We start from the raw sequence: 20,222 nt of genomic DNA, 5'->3' as shown, positions 1-20,222 counted from the left end.
CCAGGAGTTTCTTTCTCTTTTTTTAAATTGAGGTATAGTTGACACACAACGTTACAGTAGTTTCAGGTGTAGGCCAGGAGTTTAAGATGAAGAAATAAAATAAATAAATAACAAGGTTAACAGCCAGAGGTGATGGGATTTGAACCCACATCCTAAGGCTACACCTTTCCTCAGTGTCCCCCTCACCCTTTGAGTCTTTCTTCGACCCCTGAATTCCCAGCTAACAACCTCCCTCTTCCCTGACCCAGCACCCTTCTTCTAGCACTCCTGACCTTGTCTTTCTTCCCACAGTATTTACTGCCTTCTAATACATGTGTGATAATGTCATTATTTACGGTGCTTATTTTCTGCCTCCCTGCACTGAAGTGTCAGCTCCACACGCACAGGGGACTTGTGTCTGCCAGGAGCTTAGAAGGTGAGGCACTCAGTAGTTGCTCAGCAAGTATGTGGTGAGTGGGTGCAGGTGTTGGCTCCTAGGAAGTTCCATATCGGGTTCTCAGCTCATTTTTTCCTCCCACTGTGGGCCTGCTTGTGTGTGTGGTGCAGTTTAGCTCCTCTCTTTGTGGGAGAGCACCCCCCACCCTGCCTCACCCCGCACAGAGAAGGCCTTAGCCTAGATGCAGTAAAAGAGGAGGCTCCCTGCCTGTCTCCTCACCGTCACCCTCCTGGCCTTTTTAAGAATCCCCAACTGGGCAAGAGGATTCTGTTGAGCTTCACTTTCTTGAGGCTGCTTTATAAAACACGCCAATTTTTAAATATGTTTAATTTAAATTTTACCCCAACGTTGCATTACTTTTTCAAACATCAGTTCTTGGGCTTGTAGTTACAGTTTAGGCCAGTAGAGGGCGACCGCTCTGTGAGCCCGGCCTGCTGCTAAGCAGGTTCTCTCCATTCTCAGGAAACAAAGGTGAATGCAGATTTGAGGTGAAAAAGAACAGTTTTAATCAGACTGACCAGTAGATCTGAAAACTGAAAACAATGCTCAGATAGTGGCACTGAAGGCCTCCCATGCCCCTCCTTGCTCTATTTTCCCTACAGCATTTCTCATCTTTTAACTCTCCATGTGTAACTGCTTCTAAGATACCTCCTTCACAATTTAACAGCTCTGAAATCCAGGTTCATCCTATAACTGATGGCATATAATAATAACTGAATTGGCAGCATTTCTTTTCTTTTTCTTTTTCTTTTTAAGATTTTATTTATTTATTCATGAGAGACACAGAGAGAGAAAGGCAGAGATTAGGCAGAGGGAGAAGCAGGCTCCATGCAGGGAGCCTGGTGTGGGACTCGATTCCAGGACTCCAGGATCACACCCTGAGCCCAAGGCAGGTGCTCAACTGCTGAGCCACCTGGGTGTCCCGGCAGCAGTTTTTTTCTTAAAGATTTGATGAAATGTGGCTTATTTTTGTTTCTTTCTGTATTTGTGTGTTTCTTCCTACCAGACTGTAAGCTCTACTAGGGCAGGGAGTTTGGTCTTCCTTGTTCACTGCTGAACAGAGTGAGTGCTCAATAAAATGTTTGCTAAGTTTGTGTGTGGGGGTCTCCCAGGAGCCCAATCTTCTTGCTTTCCTCACTCCAAGCTCTGCTTGTTCATGCATCTAACAAACCTTTCCTGAACCCCATCTTGGGCCAGGCCCTTGCACAGCAAGGGGTGTAGGGATAGGCCTTCCATCTCCCTCCTAGAGCTTGAAGTTTCATGTGGAAGATCCGGGAGGCACAGCCACTGAGTTACTGGCCCAGGTGATTTCGTGTGCACCTGTGCCAGTAGGTTGGGGTCCATCCCTCTGAGGGTACCCACACTGACCCTGTGGGTCCCCCAGGGCTACATGCAGCCACTGAAGCAGCCAGAGAACTCCTTGCTGTGTGACCCATCGCTGGTGGATGAAATCTTCGACCAGATCCCTGAGCTCCTGGAGCATCATGAACAATTCCTAGAGCAGGTGCGGCACTGTGTGCAGACCTGGCATGCCCAGCAGAAGGTGGGAGACCTGCTTGTCCAGTCGGTGAGTGGCCCAGCTGCCTACTACCACAGCCCCCACAAGCCAGGGTGCCTCCTGGAAGGGGATGGCTCCTACTGAAGACCCCTCACCCACACCCACTCTACCTGGACGCTGCCTCTGATCCCAAATCCAACCCTAGAACTTGAGCAAACACTGGCACTAACTCCAGCCCTTGGGTTGACCTGAACCTGAACACTGCCAAATCCCAGAGTTGGCTGAAGCTGGCATGGACCCCAATCCCAACCAGACACTGACCCCGATCCTGGACCCAACTCTGGTCACTGGCACTTGACACTAGTCCTGACCTTGAGCTGGTGCTGATACTGACCTCAGCCCTCACCTTGACTAGCCCTTTTCTCCATCTGGCATTTTAAATATTTTATTTATTTGAGAGAGACAGAGCATGAGCAGGGGGGAGAAGGCACAGGGAGAGGAAGAATCCGACTCCCCACTGAGCAGGGAGCCCAGTGCAAGGCTCAATCCCAGGACCCCGGGATCATGACCTGAGCAGAAGGCAGACCCTTAACTGACTGAGCCACCCAGGCACCTCTCCATCCAGCATTTTAATAAGATAGCTGACTATTTGGTACTTAGCCATCATTCTAAATACGTTATATATATCCACAAGTCTAGGAGAAAGTTGCAGTTAAGTTATATCTCTATGTTTAAGATTGATGGGTCTGTAGCATAGAGAGAAAGTAACCAGATCAAAATCATGGTTAGTGAGTGATAAAGGGTTCAACTCCAGGAAATGCGGCTCCAATGCCCACACTCTGCCCTACTCTGTACCCCCTTTCACCACAAGCAGACCCCTGCCTGTGAGCTCTTCAGGATCCTACAGTAGTGAATGGGAAATTAGAAAAGGCATCGGCTTCAAAATTCAAAAAGAACTGTAAAAGCAAAACTAATAAACGTTTAATTAAATGTAAAAACATAGCATACCATTTTCTTTCATTGTTAAATTTAGTATTCATTTATATGAACTTAATTACATTTGAAAAAACTTAAGTGACATTTTGTTATTTGGCCAGAATTCCCAAGAATGCATGGTGATGACTGATAAATCATAGGCGAATACAAACTAAATGGTTACTCAGAGCCAAATAATTTCAAAAGCAAAATTATAAAACCCCTTCCAAAAATTGTACTAACAACAACAACAAAAAAAAACAAAACACCTTATCTATTTTTGTGAGATGTGGATGTCTTTTCATGTGTTTGTGATGATGGGGGTGGGCCTTGGGCCTAAGAAGATCTTAGACGGTGCCTGCTGACCTAGAACTGATGTGACAAGAATCTTGATGGGACCCCGGTTGAGTGCTGACATCTCCAGGCCATCACCACCCTTAGTGTCACCAGGCTCATCCCCTGTCTGGACTTTGATGCTGACCATGGTCTGACTGGAGCAGAAACCCCAACCCCAGGGAAGGCACAACAAAGAATGCTCTACCGCAGGGTGGGCTGGGGGGTAAGGGCTGTCTTCCTCTTCAAATTGCTGCAGCCTCTGCCCTGCAGCACACCCCAGGCCTGGGGAGGAGGACAGTTAGTGTCTTTGAAACAGAGGCTCTTGTTGGTCCAGAGGGGCCAGAAACAAACACCACCACAGGTCACCTAACCCGTCCATGGTACAGCCGAGACAGGAACCAGGGTGTCCCAACTCCCAGCCAGGGCCTTTCACATTTAGCCCAGCTGTCTGCTGGCTATCAGGGGTTAGCCACCAGCTGTGTGCCCCCACAGAGCAAGATTTTACTGGACAGGGTGGGTGTCTGTATCTCGTACCTATCTTGCAGAGAGGAGACCTGTCCTGGGGGGATCAAGGGAGGCCAGAGGCCAGAGGCCAGGTATGGTTCCAGGAAGAGCCCTAGTCAGGGCAGGGAGTGCTTCCTGGAGGAGGCACAGGTGGAGCTTAGCCCTGAGAGTAGGTGAGATTTGATGTCTAAGGGCATTCTGGTGGAATTACATGAGCAAAGGCCAAGTGGCTGGAATGAGTATCTCTCAGAGGACAGTGAGGAGGGAGACCTGCCTGGCTGGATTTAGGGGGGTTGGAGACCAAGGAATGGAAACACCCAGTTGGAAATGGGAGAGCCTGTCCACAGGACACATCTAGGCATATGTCTGTGTATGCACAAACCATAGGTAAGATATGTGGGTGTGTGTGCACCCATGCACACACCTACTCACATGGTCACACATACCACATGTATACATGACAGGAGCACATGCTCGATCCCTTAGAGACCATATCATGTCCAGTTGGAGGGAAAGGATATTGGCTTATGAGTCACTGGAAACCAGGATAGGATGAGGTGGAGTAAGGGACACCTTGAAGATCCCCAACCTTCCTCTTCATCCACAGTTCTCCAAGGACGTCCTGGTCAACATCTATTCTGCCTACATTGATAACTTTCTCAATGCAAAGGATGCCGTGCGTGTGGCTAAGGAGGCAAGGCCTGCCTTTCTCAAGTTCTTGGAGGTATGGTGTGCTAGCTCAGGGGGATGACCATGACCCTCACCGTGGGCCAATTTTGGCTGGGGGCGCGGAGAGTGGGGTGGCAAGAGCTCCCAGGCTGGGCTGGAGGGACTAGCTGGGGGCTTGCCCCTGGACATTCCCTTCTTTCCATGACATTCCTCACACGGGTGCCTGTCCACCTTGTTTCTGGTTTCAGCAAAGCATGCGTGAGAACAAGGAGAAGCAGGCACTGTCTGACCTCATGATCAAGCCTGTGCAGCGGATCCCACGCTATGAACTTCTGGTGAAGGTGGGCATGGGGTTGGGTGGGCAGGGGGGCAAAGCCGGGAGGCATGTGAGGATGCAGCGGGCTGGGAGGCCCCTACCTGGTTGGGGCTGATATCAGAGTCTTCAAGGGTTGGGTTGGAAAAGAAATCCTCTCTGCAGTCCACCTATAGTCACTCCTGTTCCAGCAGTCAGTGTGGGCACCCAGGGCCTGGAAGGGGCAGCGAAGTAGAGGTCTTGTCCCCATTCCTAACCCAGGACCTCCTGAAGCACACACCTGAGGACCACCCAGACCACCCACTCCTGCTGGATGCTCAGCGGAACATCAAACAGGTGGCTGAACGCATCAACAAGGGTGTGCGGAGTGCTGAGGAGGCAGAGCGACATGCCCGTGTGCTGCAGGAAATTGAGGCTCACATCGAGGGCATGGAGGATGTGAGTGCCCCCCACTCCACCCATGGCTTTGTTTGCATCTGTGGTCACCTGGAATCACAGTCACGACCACATCCACAGTGGTGTCTGCAGTGTGTTCACATCCATGTCTGCCAGCATCTCCACCCATCTCTGGCCATATCCATGTCCTCTTCCGTGTCTGTGTCTGGCCACATGTCCCACCACCTGACACACTATTAGGAGGATAGATGGGGTGTTGCTTCTATTGGCCTCGCCCATGGGGTGGGGCCGAGGGGTCGCCAGGGTCTGGGGAGGAGGTGGGATTAATAATTGGGCTTCAAGATGTTTTATCTGTCCTGCCCCACAGCTCCAAGCCCCTCTGCGGCGGTTCCTAAGGCAGGAGATGGTCATTGAAGTGGTAAGAAGTGTCCCATTGTCTACCCACCTGTTCCCATCACCCCACTTTGTTCATGCTTCTGCTTACACCTGCTGCCCTTGGGCCTCCCTGCTCTTCCCCACAACAAGAGTCCCAGGTGGAGTCTCAACTCTGCCTCTGGGCACCTGGGGCAGAGCCCTCACCCCTCTCTGGGCCTGGCTGTCCCCTTGGGCATGGTGGGCAGGAGGGTGGGCCTCTGGACATGAGTCCTGCCTCGGGCTCCACAGAAGGCAGTCGGTGGCAAGAAGGACCGGTCCCTCTTCCTGTTCACGGATCTCATTGTCTGCACCACCCTGAAGCGGAAGTCGGGCTCCCTGCGGCGCAGCTCCATGAGCCTGTGAGTGCCTGGGGTGGGGCTGGCCTTGGGTAGGGGTGAGCAGCTGTCTTGCCTTGGCCACAACACCCCCTTGGCTCCCCACAGGTACACGGCAGCCAGTGTCATTGACACAGCCAGCAAGTATAAGCTGCTATGGAAGCTGCCTCTGGAAGATGCGGACATCATCAAAGGTGGGGCTGCCTCGGGCCCACCCCAGGGTTCTGGGTATCCGGGCTCTCCTGTAAGAACTGTGACCAGGCTGGCTGCCTACCCATCCTCTTTTGCGCTTTGGGGCCTCATTTTCCCATCCAGGACAAGGGAGGTGGCTTGCAGGATCAGTTTGCCTGCCACAGAGCCACACCAGGACCACCTTCTGACCTGGCGGGACCCTAACCTAGGCTGGGGTGGTGCAGGGGTGTAGACACCCGCTGCTTGCCACTGACCACTGTATAAGCATCCTGTTAGACCACAACACGCTGCTCTGGTCCAGCAGTTTTGCTCATAGGGAGCAGAGATGCTCTCAAGTCAGTCCAAGCACGGGGCTGGTTGGAAAGATCCGTGTTGTTTGGGGCTGAGGCTGTTAGGAGCTGAGGTGGTTTCAAAGAGCTGCTCCTCCCGCTGTGTGTACATGTGTCTGTGTCTCCTTCTGTGTGTCTGCTTGTTTTCACTACTCCGCTTTCTTTGCTTCTTCCTTCCCCCCAACTCCTGTGATCCATCATGGCCTGTTCTGCATCGTGGTCTTTCTCTCTAGCCACTCCAGGGTCTGAAGTTTACCTTTCTGAGTGGGGCGATTGGTCTGAGATGGTGGTGTGGGCACCTCTGGGCCAGCAGGCAGTTTAGGTCCAGACTCTGTCCCTAGGCTCCCTGGTGGCCCCCAGGGTAAAGCCAGGCCTGCCTCACATGGGCCTGTATGTAGGAATACAAGTTGATTATTGGTCTAATTTGTCTCTTCTCACTGGAGCACAGGCCAGTTGATAAAATGATTACCTTTAGGTCAGGTGTCTACTCCTGTCCAGTCAAGTATGGTGAGAGTGAGACAGGGTCATACGGAAGAACATATGGCGCCCAGGTTGTGAGGGTTGTGGGGGGGACGGTTTCCTTCAGAAGGAGTACGAGACGACCCAAGCCTTAGCTTGTCTAGTACATTCCACTGCTGTCTACTCTGCCCATTTGTGGGTTACTGGCCCAGGGTGTAAACCCCCAGCCAGGCAGTGCTGGGTGTGGGGATGCTGAGCTGGCCTATGGGGCCAGCTACTTGGCTATGGTCAGGTATGGGGTAGGACTAGAGAAATCCAGAGCATCAGCTCATTTTCCCTCCTTTGTGGGGGAATTGAGTCCCTTGGTCAGCAGATTTGACCGCCTGAGGCTCTGGCTGCCCGGCTGACTCCCCTGTGGAGGCCGTACCACTGCAGCTTCCAGTGTCAGCTGGAGCCTGCATAAGCTGCAGAGCTGTCTGCTGTTTATGCTTTATGCTCTTCCAGGGAGTTCTCCAAGGGACCAGCACCTTGTGCCAAGTGGCTCTGCATCAGGCAGTCCCCTGTTCCCAGGCCTGGTGTTTCTTTGCAAGCTGCCTGTCACTTTGTTCCTTGGATCTCAGGGTTTACAAGCTCTCAGCTTGTCAGGCCACTCCCCACACTGAACTGCAGACTGTGAGGGAGGGGAAGAATGTCTGTCCAAACCTGACCTTGTCTGCCTCTGTATCTACCAATGGCCTTCCTCTGTCCCTACCAGGGGCATCCCAGGCCACCAATCGGGAGAACATCCAGAAAGCTATCAACCGCCTAGATGAGGACCTGACCACCCTAGGCCAAATGAGCAAGCTCTCTGAGAGCCTTGGTTTCCCTCACCAGGTCAGTGCCCTCTGCCTGAGGCTAGGGCAGTGGGGGTGGTGGGGTCCACCAGACTCTCTCTGAGGGAGAGAGAACAGACTTTTCATTTGCCCGAGGAAGAGGTCACTCACCTCTGTCACTTACTGCAAGGGGAAAATACAGCCTCACTGCAGCTGAGGGAAGTGACATGTTCCAGGCCTGAGGGTGGAGACACAGCTCTGTCCCCAGCTGAGGGAGGAGAGAGGGCCCATGGTGTCTGTGGGGGGGTGGGGGGTGGGCTGGAGGCCAGCCTACCTCCTCCAGTGGGGAGACAGAGTCCCATTTTCTGTCTGAGGGGAGAGGCAGGGCCCCGCTTGCATTCTCAGGGCAGGAGCAGACTGTGGGGAGATGTCAGGGCCTAAGGCCTAGGTCCTCCTCCCGGCAGAGCCTGGATGAAGCGCTGCGGGACCTCTCAGCCGCCATGCACCGGGACCTGTCGGAGAAGCAGGCACTGTGCTATGCACTGTCCTTCCCCCCTACCAAGCTGGAGCTGTGCGCCACGAGGCCTGAAGGCACTGACTCCTTCATCTTTGAGTTCCCTCACCCTGACGCCCGCCTCGGCTTCGAGCAGGCCTTTGATGAGGCCAAGAGGAAGCTGGGTAAGCCAGGCCCATGCTGGTGTCCTCCTTCTAGCACCTCCAGGCAGTGTACCGCACCATGTAGTGATCTGTCAGAAATCCTGAGTCCTGTGCTTTGGTCCCTGCTGCTGGGAGGGTGGACTGAGACTCCGACAGAGAAGCTGGGGACTCTGCCAGGGCCTCACTGGCAGGGAGGGGACTCAGTGGATAGGGTGAGCTCAGGGCAGGGGTGCTACTGTGAGAGAGGATGCCAGGACCTCCCCCTTCCTGCCCCCGCCACGCACATACAGTGTGAGCAGGCCCTGGAAAGCTACTCATCAGGGTCCAGGGCTTAGAAGATCCTTCAGGACCTCTGAGTCTGCCTCCTGCATTGTACAGATGGGAGGATTGAGGCCAGGGACATGCAGGGCATAACCTACAGGCACCTCCTTTTTCCTTGAGAGACCCTGAAGAGCAGGGGAGGAAAGGAGATGGTCACAGGTGAGGAAAGGAGATGGTCACAGGTGAGGTGGATGCTAAGTATGTCTGCTTGTCCTCCTCTGCTACAGCATCCAGCAAAAGCTGTCTAGACCCTGAATTCCTGAAGGCCATCCCCATCATGAAAACCCGCAGTGGCATGCAGGTGCGTGTGGGCACCTGGGTCACGTGAGTATGTGTATTCCAGCATGTGTTCACATGTTTTTGTTTTGTGCACAACATCAGGTATATGTCTTGAACATTACAGTCGCCCCCTCTGCCTTTGAGTGTATAACTCTGCACATGCACATGGATACTACATGTGTCACACATGTGGGTATGGCCACGCACATCCATGGGTGCATGTGAACAAAGGCTGTCTGGTTAACATGAGATGTCTAAGTTATGTACTTTTATGAGTCTGCATACATCTGGACAGAGGTTACACTTTTCACATTTGTTACCCATACATATATGTGGTCACATTAGGGTTTATATGTGTGGGTGTGGGTGCACATATGTGTGTGAATGGATGATACCTACATCACATGGACACATATGCATGTGATCTGTAGAGTGTCACATGCGCTGTGTGTGTGCGTGTACGTGTATATTGGGAATTCATGCACACCCGTCCATTCTGCGAGTCAGCCTGGAGAGCAGTGGGGAGCCACCAGCAGTTCCTCATTTATCTTCCCCTGTCCCCTGGTGCCTTCTGCAGTTCTCTTGTGCGGCCCCGACCCAGAGTAGCTGCCCCGAGCCCATGCCTGAAGTGTGGGTGTGCAACAGCGATGGCTATGTGGGCCAGGTGTGCCTGCTGAGCCTGCGTGCTGAGCCGGACGTGGAAGCCTGCATTGCCGTCTGCTCTGCCCGCATCCTCTGCATTGGCGCAGTGCCAGGTCTGCAGCGCCGCGGCCACAGGTGAGGCCCTGACCCTAACCCCGATGTGGTGGCAGTCTTGTCACATCGGGGTGATGGGTGGCGCGGGGCCTAGTGGGCTTGCGGACGAGGTGGGAAGAGCCCTGGGTCCTGGCGGCCCTCCTCCCGACTCCTGTATCTCACAGGGAGCAGCCTGCCTCCCTGAGGAATCCCCCAGAGACGGCAATGGAGACCCCCGGTCCAGAACTGGACGTTGAGGCCACAGACGAAGAAGCAGCGACACTGGCAGAGCCTGGGCCCCAGCCCTGCCTGCACATCTCCATTGCTGGCTCGGGGCTGGAGATGGCACCAGGCCCCGCCGGAGGGGATCCCCGCCCAGAATTGGTGCCCTTTGATAGTGACTCTGATGATGAGTCTTCGCCCAGCCCCTCGGGAACCCTGCAGAGCCAAGCCAGCCGGTCCACCATCTCCTCCAGCTTTGGCAGTGAGTGCCCAGCTTGGGGCTGTCAGGCAGGATGGACTACACAGAGGAGGGGCAGCCCAATAGGTACTGGTGGGTGAGGAGGGACCAGCATAGGCAAAGGCATGGAATCAAGTCTCAGGATGTCAGCACACAGAGCAGTGGGCAAGGCGGGCAGCGGGTAGTGGGCCAGTCGGGCCAGATCCTGAAGACGCCAGAAAGCCCAGTTGAGTAGGTGAGATAGAGTAGGGGGTGGGGTGGTTGACCCCCCCCCATCCATGATGTGGTGGTGGTCTGGAGTGGGCCAGGTCAGGAGTAGGAGCCCGTAGCACTGACCTGTCAGCGACCAGAATAACAAGGCCTGAGCCCCACAGAGGCCTCGGGGAAGGGAGAACAGCAGTGGGAGGCTCTCAGGAGGGACGTGGCCAGGAGGGATACATGGAGGGGAGATAGGGACCTTGAAAGTTATCAGGTCTTGGGCCTGGCAGAGGGGAATGGAGGGAGAGAACTTTGTCTCCCTCAGATGAGGAGACCCCGAGCTCCAAGGAGGCCACGGCAGAGACGACCAGTTCAGAGGAGGAGCAGGAGCCCGGCTTCCTGCCACTGTCTGGCTCCTTCGGGCCTAGCGGTCCCTGCAGCACCAGCCCGATGGATGGGAGAGCCCTTCGCCGCTCCAGCCATGGCTCCTTCACCCGGGGCAGCCTTGAGGACCTGCTGAGCGTTGACCCCGAGGCCTACCAGAGCTCTGTGTGGCTGGGCACTGAGGATGGCTGGTAGGGACAGGAGAGGGGCTGGGAACACGGTGCAAGAAGCAGGAAGGCTTTGGGTCAGACCTCAGGAGCACTGCCAGCCTGGGCTGCCAGTGGGCCTGAAACCCACGGGGAGGCTCTGGGATCTCAGTACCTCGCGCAGTACCCGGCAGGGAGGAGATGGTGGTGGAGACAGAGGCGGAGGGATACCTTGAGGGACTGGCATACGCAAGCATTTGTCACAGGTGCCCACCTCCGATCCACAGTGTCCACGTATACCAGTCCTCCGACAGCATCCGCGACCGCAGGAACAGCATGAAGCTCCAGCACGCAGCCTCTGTGACCTGCATCCTGTAAGACCCCTGGGTAGTCCTCCTGGCTCCAGACCCTTGTACACACGCAGGCCTCCTTTTGTTCACCCAGGTCTCCCTGCCTTGCTGGCCCCTTCTCTCTATGGAGGCTGGAGGCCAGAAGCCTCGTCCTAGGCTAGCTGTGCCTCCCACACGCTATGTGACTGTGGGCAAGTGTCTACCCCTTCCTAGCCTCAGGCTCCCCTGCCTGCAGTGGTGGTCTCTCAGGAGCCATAGCCATTCTATGATTGCCTTGGCCCCAGGTGACCTCCTCTGGCCTCCTGAAACCCCTGACTCCTCCTTCTTTTCCCTGCCTAGGTATCTGAATAACCAGGTGTTTGTGTCTCTGGCCAATGGAGAACTTGTGGTCTACCAAAGAGAAGCAGGTGAGTGCCTACCCCACCCCACCCAGCTAATGTTGCTAGTGTGGCACTCTCTTCTGAGCAAGGGTGGGGCTCTGGGGCCATGAGTCTGGAGACATGGCTTTGGGCACTTCTCAGGCCCTCTCTGGGCTTTGGTGTTCTCATATATAAATGGGGTGTTTAGCATTTCATTTCAGGGTGTGGGAGTGAGGCTCCAGTGCAATAATAGACTGAATTTGCTCTGTTTTTCTTTATCCCACTCTCACTCCAGGCCATTTCTGGGACCCTCAGAACTTCAAGTCAGTGACCCTGGGTTCTCAGGGGAGCCCGATCACCAAGATGGTGTCTGTTGGTGGGCGGCTGTGGTGTGGCTGCCAAAACCGAGTCCTTGTCTTGAGCCCTGACACGCTGCAGCTAGAGGTAGCAGTGGCAGGGGGTGGGGGGAAGGGGACAGAATTGATTTGGGGTAAGCCTGGCCCATGAGAGAGGGAGATGAGACCATGGGGGCCATAAAAAAGCATCTCTCTGTCCAGGGAGAGGCCAGTGATTGATCCAAAAACGCTTCAAGCTCTAAAATTCTCTGATCACAGAATCAGAGTTTCTGGGGAAAAGGAAGCCTCATTTTAATTCCTGAGGATTAAGTGGGGCGGGGGGGGGGGGGGTGGTCTTCCATGAAATTCAAGCTTCCACAGGTTGATCACCTTGATCAAGGAACAAGGCTGCCTGTGCTGTTAGTCCAGGTGGGCTTTCTAGAGAGGTTTGGAGTGAGTTGTAGGTGGGGGAGGTAGGCACTGGTGGAGCATGCGCAGGGAGAGCCAGGGAAGGCAGGCCTGTCAGTCACCCATCTGGTCTCTCCCTGCCCCCGCTACCAGCACACGTTCTACGTGGGCCAGGATTCCAGCCGCAGCGTGGCTTGTATGGTAGACTCCAGCCTGGGTGTATGGGTGACATTGAAAGGCAGTGCCCACGTGTGTCTCTACCATCCAGACACCTTTGAGCAGCTGGCTGAGGTGGACGTCACACCTCCCGTGCACAGGATGCTGGCAGGTACTGACCTCAGTCCATCACTGCCCATTCCTTCCAGCCTTTCTGCGCCCTCGTTGAGGAGGCCGAGCCAAGGCGAGGATTTGGCCTCAGCTCTGGTCTGTCTCTCGCGCCCTAGGCTCGGACGCCATCATCCGGCAGCACAAGGCCGCCTGCCTGAGGATCACAGCGCTGCTGGTGTGCGAAGAACTGCTGTGGGTGGGCACCAGTGCTGGCGTCGTGCTCACCATGCCCACCTCACCCAGTACCGTTAGCTGCCCGCGAGCACCCCTTAGCCCTGCTGGCCTAGGCCAGGGACATACTGGCCACGTCCGCTTCTTGGCTGCAGTCCAACTGCCAGATGGCTTCAACCTGCTTTGTCCAACCCCACCACCTCCCCCAGACACCGGTGGGTTTGTGCGTCCTACCCCCACCCAGGGATCCTGGACTCTATTTAAGAATCCTCCCTGTCCTGCCAGGAGAGATTTTAAGAGGGAAGAGGAGTGTAATACAGAGCTGGACATGGCGTGTGCGACAGGAAATAGGCTCTAAAGACGCCAAAACAAAACCTTTTAGGATAGGGTGTGTGTGTAAGACTCTACCCAGAAGTGTCACAGTAGACAAGGAGTGAAGTATAAGAACTGTCACCCAGGAATTAGACTCTGGCACAGCAAGGGATGTATATGGCAAGAATTAAAAGAGGACCAGAAATGATGTCTAGGGCAAGACGTCCGGAAGTCAGGAAGTGATGTGCAGAGTGGAAACAGAAGTAGCACCAGCAGGGAGAACACAGAATGGCAGGGAGGACAGAAGTGGACTATGAGGATTAGAAAGTGAAACATGTTAGGAGATGGCATCCATCAAGTTAGCCAAGTCTTGCTTTGACTGGGCAGGAAACCAGATTCCCAAGAGGAAGTGGCTGTGGGAATCAGGAACAGGGAAGCCTTGGGCAGGAGGGGTCTGTGCCCAGAAAAGACCTAAGCTCCCTAGCTGGGAAGGGGCTGTTGGAAGCAGGAAGCAGTTTGAGGAGGACAGTACATGTGCAGTAACCAGTAACTGAGAGAGAGAGAGAGAGAGAGAGAGAGAGAGAGAGAGAAAGAGAAAGTGATGTGGTCCTGGGAACTTGCGTCACTCTTGACTAGAAAATACAAATAAGAGGGACGCCTGTGTGGCTCAGTCCTATGAGGACTTCCGACTCAGCAGTAGGGGTGGTGGCAGTAGCGAGACCTTGGGCCGGGCTTTTGACTCAGGGTGTGATCCCCAGGTCGTGGGATTGAGTCCTGCATCAGGCTCACTGTGGGGAGTCTGCTTCTCTCTCTTACTATGTCTCTGCCTCTCTGTGTCTCTCACGAATAAATAAATAAAATCTTAAAAAAAAAAAGAGAGAGAGAGAAGAAAGTACAGATAAGAGGTAAGAAGTTGTGTGACTGCCAGGAAGTGGTTATTTCCTTCCAAATAAGAAGTTCTTCGCTAACAGAAAGTAGGATCCCCCACAGAAACTGTGCCTGTCTTTCTTCCTGTCTTGTGGGGTGTGGCCCTTAGGGGACAGCACAGCCACCAGTCACCCCCAGGCTAATGGATCCTCTCCTTCCACCCCCCAGGCCCTGAGAAGCTGCCATCCCTGGAGCACCGGGACTCCCCTCGGAACCGAGGACCTGCCTCAGCCAGGCCAAAAATGCTGGTTATCAGTGGAGGTGACGGCTATGAGGACTTCCGACTCAGCAGTGGGGGTGGTGGCAGCAGCGAGACTGTGGGCCGGGACGACAGCACAAACCACCTCCTCCTATGGAGGGTGTGACCCTGTCCACCATGGCGCAGGACTTGCCCGCCCACCTGCCCTCAGCCTGCTTGCCTCTTCCTAGCCCACACTTCCTAGCAGACTCTGACCAGGAGCGTCCCACCAGGGGCACGCCTATGCCTGCGTGGGCTCCCTCCCATCCCCACAGAAGTATTCCTGATGGAACACCTGCTGGCCGGTGGGCCAAGGCCTTTCCCAACCTTCTGGCTGCTTCGGTGCTCCCATTCATGATGGGGGTGCAGTAGGGGGCGTGTGGGCTGCCCAGGACCTCTGTCCCTGGAGCTTCTACCAAAGACACGGCCGGGCCTTGACCCCACAGGGCTGGGGAGGGCCATGTGCAATATTTGGAGGGTTTTCTGGGGGCAGTGGGAGGGCTGAGGATGAACCCTTTCCCATGTACAGTATTTATGTTCCTTTTTAGATGTGTACCTTCCCAAGCACTTATTTATGCAATGACCTGGGCAGGGGGTGATCTGAGGAAGTAACAGAAGGGAAAAAAACCCTAATCCTGCTCTGGGGGCCACCTGGGACCCTAGGCAAGCCTTCCCGGAAGGACCAGTCCCCCCTCATTATATTTGCGCACATGTGTGCGCATACACATGGGTTCGTACGTGCGTACCCACGCACACACAAACGCACACACACACACACACGCACACACACACACTGCATGTTCAGGGCACTAAAAGATTGCCTCCTAACGTATACTTTCCACGGCCTTGTCCTGATTGGGCTGCCCTCCAGTATCCGGAGACCAGGAACAAGCACCCTCAGTCATCCAGAACAAGACAAGGACTGGAGTGGGCAGCGACTCCCATCTGGGGGCCTCCCCAGGCCTTGGCATTTCCTAACTTGCTGGCAGTGCCTTTAGTCGTTTCCAAATTTGCTAACACTGATAGGGACCTGGCCAGGGGTCTCTCCTGGCCTGAGCAGGGAAGAGGAAAGGGCCCATGTCCTCCTCAGAGTTGGCCCCCAGCCCCTATGTCTCATGCACTGGTGTGTATGGTCATCTTGGAAGGGTGGGCCCGGGAGCCCCCTTACTCTGACCATGGAGACCCTCTCTCCACACCCTTCCTGCCAGGGCAGTCCCTCCAGGAAGAATGCCCAACGCCGAGGGGCTGGACATGGCCTGGTCACCTGGGACCCATTTGAGGGCAGCCTCTTCCCTGCTCCTGAGGCTGCAGGAGCCAGTCTGACCCCCAGCCCCCTCGCTTCTTCAGCTACAGCTCCAAAGGTCTGGTTTCAGATGGGGTTTGTTTGGCTCTGTTTTTGTTTGGGGTGCGTGGGTCATTGCGGTCTTAGATTATGTTTCTCTTGCTACCAGTCATGTATTAACTTTCCTTGGATGATGAATTTTAAAGAGTCAATAAATAGAAACACCAAATGACCGCTCCCCATCAGTGGCGCAGTGGCCTCCAGCCAGCAGCCTCAGGGCTCCCCAGCTGATGGGCCTCCTGGCACCCACTCACTTGCCCAGACGGGAGGGCTCAGGGACCCAGGAGGGTGCTGGGATGGCAAGGCTGCCACTTGCTGTGTTATCCTGGGCAGGTTGCTGCCCCTGTCTGGGCTGTAGTTCTCTCCAGTTCACTGCTTTGTAACCAGGGCTACATGTTAGAATCCCTTACAGACATGTGTGAATAGAAAGCATGAGACATAATCATACATCCGTGTAAGTAGACATTCCCAGGCTCCCCACAGCTTCTCAGTCACTGGACCTCGGATGGGGCTTGGGAATCCGAAGGTGACACAAGTCAAAATGAGGCAGCAGTGAAAAACGAGGCGACCAGGAGACGGTACGGTTCTTCCAGGAAATGATGTTCTGCAGCAAAGCCTCATATGAGGCTGGGGAATCTGACAAAAGCCAAGGTGACGTCAGGTTTTGGAGCAAGGGGAGAATCCAAGTCTGTCTGATTTCTGGTCCAAAGTGATGTGTCATTAAATCAGACATGAGAATGGAAAGGCCAACCCCGGGGCACCGGCTGGTCCACGCAGGCAGGTCTCTTCCCACCAGGTATACCCACAGAGCTCAAGAAAGCAACCACCCGTAGAGGACAGAGCATGCCTCTGCTCTGCTGAACACTCTGGAACATTCTTCAGCCTAAGTGATTAACACTTTACACAAATCGGTTGCTGAAGGAGGAGTGCAGGTTCATGCTTGACAAGCTGGTGTACACGCATCTCGGGTCTGCTGGGCCCTCAGGGCCATAGGACGTGCATGGAGCATCTCCCTGCAGCACCACTTCACTTGGAAGATCTGAGGAGGAGGGGATTATATTAAACGTGTATATTCCAGAGTAGAAGGCAATGTTCATGTGGAATTTGCGGTGAAACAAAGCAGAAAGAACACAGGCTTTGAAGCTGAACAGAAATCTTGACTTTGCCACTAACTAGCTACGTGGCCTTGGATGAATTGCATCCCCTATAAGCCTTCATTTTCCCATCTGTAAAATGGGGCCAGTCCTTTCTTCCACAAAGATTTGCTCTGAAATAAAAGGGAAGCTAACTAGTGGAACCACTTATTAAATAGTTGTCAGCACCATGGCCCAGATACTGGAGCTCCATCTCAGGACACTTGACCTCTCCACCTTGAGACTCTGCTTCCTCCCTTGCTGCCAAATGGCTGTTGTTCTCACTGCTTCACAGCTTCTGTGGCCTCGGGGCCTCTTTGCCCTCAACATAGGAACCTGGCCAGACTTCAGTTTCAGCACTTGACGCTCAAGGCCGGGTCCCCAGCAAGGCCGAGTCCCAGCTCAAGTGCCTAGCAGCTCAAGGCCGAGTCCCAGCTCAAGTGCCTAGCAGGACTGGGCCTGGCCCAGCCAAGTGTTACTTAGGAGGTCACATCCCAGAGCAATGGCCGGCCTGTGGGTGGGTGCTCAGCCCTGAGCCAGGCAGCTGTGGGCAGGGAGGTCCTGGGATGAACAGCTATCAGGCCAGAGGCCCAGGGGAGAGTCCTGGAAGAATTTGCTCCTCTAAAGCAGTAGTTGTCAACCTTGGCTGCACATTATAATCACCTGAGGGGCCCAGTCCACATCCCAGACCAATTAAATCAGAATTTGGAGGGTAGGGCCCAGGTGTCACTATTTTTCAAAGGAACTACGTGGAAGTATGTTTGTATGGAGAAATGCACAAATTATTTGTGTGGGGCTTGATGAATTTTCATGAGGTGGACACCTCCAGATCAAAAACCGAAATATTCCATTGCTCTGAAAGCTGCTCATGAGCCCCCTCCGTGTCTACCCTTCAAGGGTAACCACGACCCTGCCTTATGGCACCATGTTTTCATTTTGCCAGCAGAGGTGGAGAACCAGGGTCTGGCCATGGCTGGCCATTGGGGTTAGAGGAAGTGGGGCTTGGGTTGGGGATGAAAGCAGGATAGCTTGAGCCAAGGCAGTCAGAGGAGTGAGGAGTCCATGGTGTAGGCCCAGCTGGAGCAGAGGAAAAGGCAGGCAGGGAAGCCAGAATGTGGGCTCTGGGAGAGGCAACTTCATTTCGTTCTTTGCTCCATCCCCAGGTTGCCTGTAATGCCTGACACTAACAGCAGATGTGGAATTAAATCTAGAGACTTCAGCTGGGGTCCTCCTCTGGGTCTTTTTTTTTTTTTTTAAGATTTCATTTACAGGGATCCCTGGGTGGATCAGGGATTTAGCACCTAGCCTGGGGTGTGATCCTGGGGACCCGGGATCGAGTCCCACATCGGGCTCCCTGCATGGAGCCTGCTTCTCCCCCTGCTTGTGTCTCTGCCTCTCTCTCTGTGTGTCCCTCATGAATAAATAAAATCTTTTTAAAAATTTATTTATATGACACAGAGAGAGAGAGCACAAATAGGCAGAGTGGCAGGGAGAGGGAGAAACTGGCTCTCTGCTCTGATGTGGGACTTGATCCCAGGACCCTGGGATCTTGACCTGCGCTGAAGGCAGACGCTCAACGGACTGAGCCACCCAGGCACTGCCCTCGCCATCCTCCCCGGGTCTTAAATGTTACAGAATAATAACCCCAGCTCCCAGTTGTTTGCTGCAAGTCAGGAGTGTGGACCCTCTCACTTAATCCTTATTCTTTTTCAGATAAGGAAACTGAGGCGCAGGGAGGTAAATTGCCTTCCTCAAGGTCACCAGTCTAAGTGTTATGGCCTGGATTCACATGTGATGTCTGCTCAGGTCTCTGCAGCTCAGGGAAGAGAGGAGGGGCGGCCACAGGAGAGACAGTGTCTGAACAGCCAGAGCCACATCCAGCCGCTCATGAGGTGTCTGGCTCATGTTCTGTAGACCAGCCCTGGGCAGGGTGTCCTGATCTCAGAGGCCGGGAGAGAGCCATCTCTTCTCCAAGGGGTTCTCCAGGTGGTCTCCTGGGCTAGGGACGGAGGGCAGGATTTAACTAGACATCAGCTTCATGGAGAAGATGAGGCACAGAGGAGAGACACTTAACCTCAGGTCACACAGCAAGGTGGCATTGAGGCCAGGGTGGGAGGGCGGCGTGCGATCGGGGTGAGGTGGGTGTGGAGGACAGCCCCGGCGGGCCGGAAGGTTTCCTGTGGTCAGAATAGTCAGAGAATGACCGTTAGAGCCTACGAAGCACAGGACTAGATTAGCTAGCCTCCAGGGGCCCCACTGTACATCTCGAACTGGGGTCAGCAGTAGTCTGCAGGTTCAGAAGTCTTGGTGAAGGGAGGCCAAGTCTGGCTTAGGCCCTGGCTTAGACGTTCTAGGCAGAGCCGGGGGAGGAGATGGGGGGACCTAGACATTTGAACTCAAGCCTCAGCCCTAGCTTCTCCTCACTGTGTGACCCTAGGCAAGTGTCTCCCCTCTCTGGAACCAAATGACCTCTGTGAGCCCTTCACATCTTTGGCATGCTTGCCAAACACCAATTCTCCCTTCTGTCCTCGCAGACTTTAAGCCACAGGCCAGGTTGCAGGAAGCAGCAAGGGGAAGTGCTATTTTGGGCCCATTATGGCCAATGAGGAGCCCCGCCTGCAAAGGCAAGTGAACAGGCATTGCAAGCTGGATCAGGGATAGATTGCGGGGCCGAACTGAGGAGGTGGACACTGAGCAGGTAGCAGGGACAAACAGGGGGCAGAGCCCCGATGCCAGGCTGTGGGGAGGACACAGAGCAAGCAGGACGAGAGGGAGCAGATAGGGGTTCTGAGGCCAGCGTCCTGGAAGAAGCCCCCGACATGGGGTCTCAGTGGATCCTCACACCACCCTGGGCTGGTGAGCTTGCACTCAGAGCAGTAAAGCCACTTGCGCAAGCCACACAGCCCCGCAATCGCAGAACTAGGACTTGACCCCTATCTATGTGGCCCCAAAACCCAACCCCAGTGGGATTCCAGACCCAGCTCAGGGTCTGGACCTAAATTTGGACTGAAGCTAGCTCTCAGGCCCAGCAGCCTCAGCTGAGTTCCTGCCTTGCCCCAAGGCTGAGCCCTGCCCTGGCCTCCTAGCCCAAGTTCCTTCTTAGACCAAAGTCCACCCTCCCCTTGGAGCTAAGGCGCACACACAGGGGGGCAGCCCACCTTTAGAGGGGTACGACTTGGCCAGTTAGGGGTGGGTCAAGTGCAGTGCAATTTCAAAAAAAGTGAAAAACTTTTCTGAAGATTTTTAAAGTATTCTCTATATCCAATGTGGGGTTCAAACTTACAACCCACAGATTAAAGAGTCCCACGCTCCACTGACTGAGCGAGCCCGAGCCCGGCGCCCCTAGTGCATTCCTCCTGCTTTGTGCCTCTTTGTTAAAATCCAGTGCGGCCAGCAGAGGGCGCCACGACTTCTGGTCCACAACCCCAGAGACTGACATCTGTTCAGATCCCTTGCATACAACTGGACCCCA

General features: G+C 54.4%; 1 protein-coding gene across 1 annotated transcript in view; it reads left to right on the top strand.

The window, feature by feature from the left end:
* Positions 1–15,786, top strand: part of ARHGEF17 (Rho guanine nucleotide exchange factor 17) — a 58,677-nt gene extending 42,891 nt beyond the window's left edge. The window contains exons 3-21 of the mRNA XM_025459092.3: positions 1,821–2,003; positions 4,357–4,473; positions 4,667–4,759; positions 4,993–5,169; positions 5,495–5,545; positions 5,791–5,900; positions 5,985–6,070; positions 7,611–7,729; positions 8,133–8,346; positions 8,874–8,947; positions 9,503–9,702; positions 9,846–10,144; positions 10,644–10,893; positions 11,136–11,222; positions 11,538–11,605; positions 11,853–12,001; positions 12,454–12,628; positions 12,744–13,013; positions 14,206–15,786. Of these exons, the coding sequence (XP_025314877.3) occupies positions 1,821–2,003; positions 4,357–4,473; positions 4,667–4,759; positions 4,993–5,169; positions 5,495–5,545; positions 5,791–5,900; positions 5,985–6,070; positions 7,611–7,729; positions 8,133–8,346; positions 8,874–8,947; positions 9,503–9,702; positions 9,846–10,144; positions 10,644–10,893; positions 11,136–11,222; positions 11,538–11,605; positions 11,853–12,001; positions 12,454–12,628; positions 12,744–13,013; positions 14,206–14,402 (2,919 nt within the window). The 3' untranslated portion in view covers positions 14,403–15,786. The remainder of the gene's footprint in view (positions 1–1,820; positions 2,004–4,356; positions 4,474–4,666; positions 4,760–4,992; positions 5,170–5,494; positions 5,546–5,790; positions 5,901–5,984; positions 6,071–7,610; positions 7,730–8,132; positions 8,347–8,873; positions 8,948–9,502; positions 9,703–9,845; positions 10,145–10,643; positions 10,894–11,135; positions 11,223–11,537; positions 11,606–11,852; positions 12,002–12,453; positions 12,629–12,743; positions 13,014–14,205) is intronic.
* The last annotated feature ends 4,436 nt before the right edge of the window (positions 15,787–20,222 follow it).

The sequence above is a fragment of the Canis lupus genome, chromosome 21 (genome assembly GCF_003254725.2).
Source record: "Canis lupus dingo isolate Sandy chromosome 21, ASM325472v2, whole genome shotgun sequence".
Lineage (NCBI taxonomy): Eukaryota > Metazoa > Chordata > Mammalia > Carnivora > Canidae > Canis > Canis lupus.
Note: the sequence above shows the minus strand (reverse complement) of the source record. Positions and strands in the feature narration are given on the sequence as shown.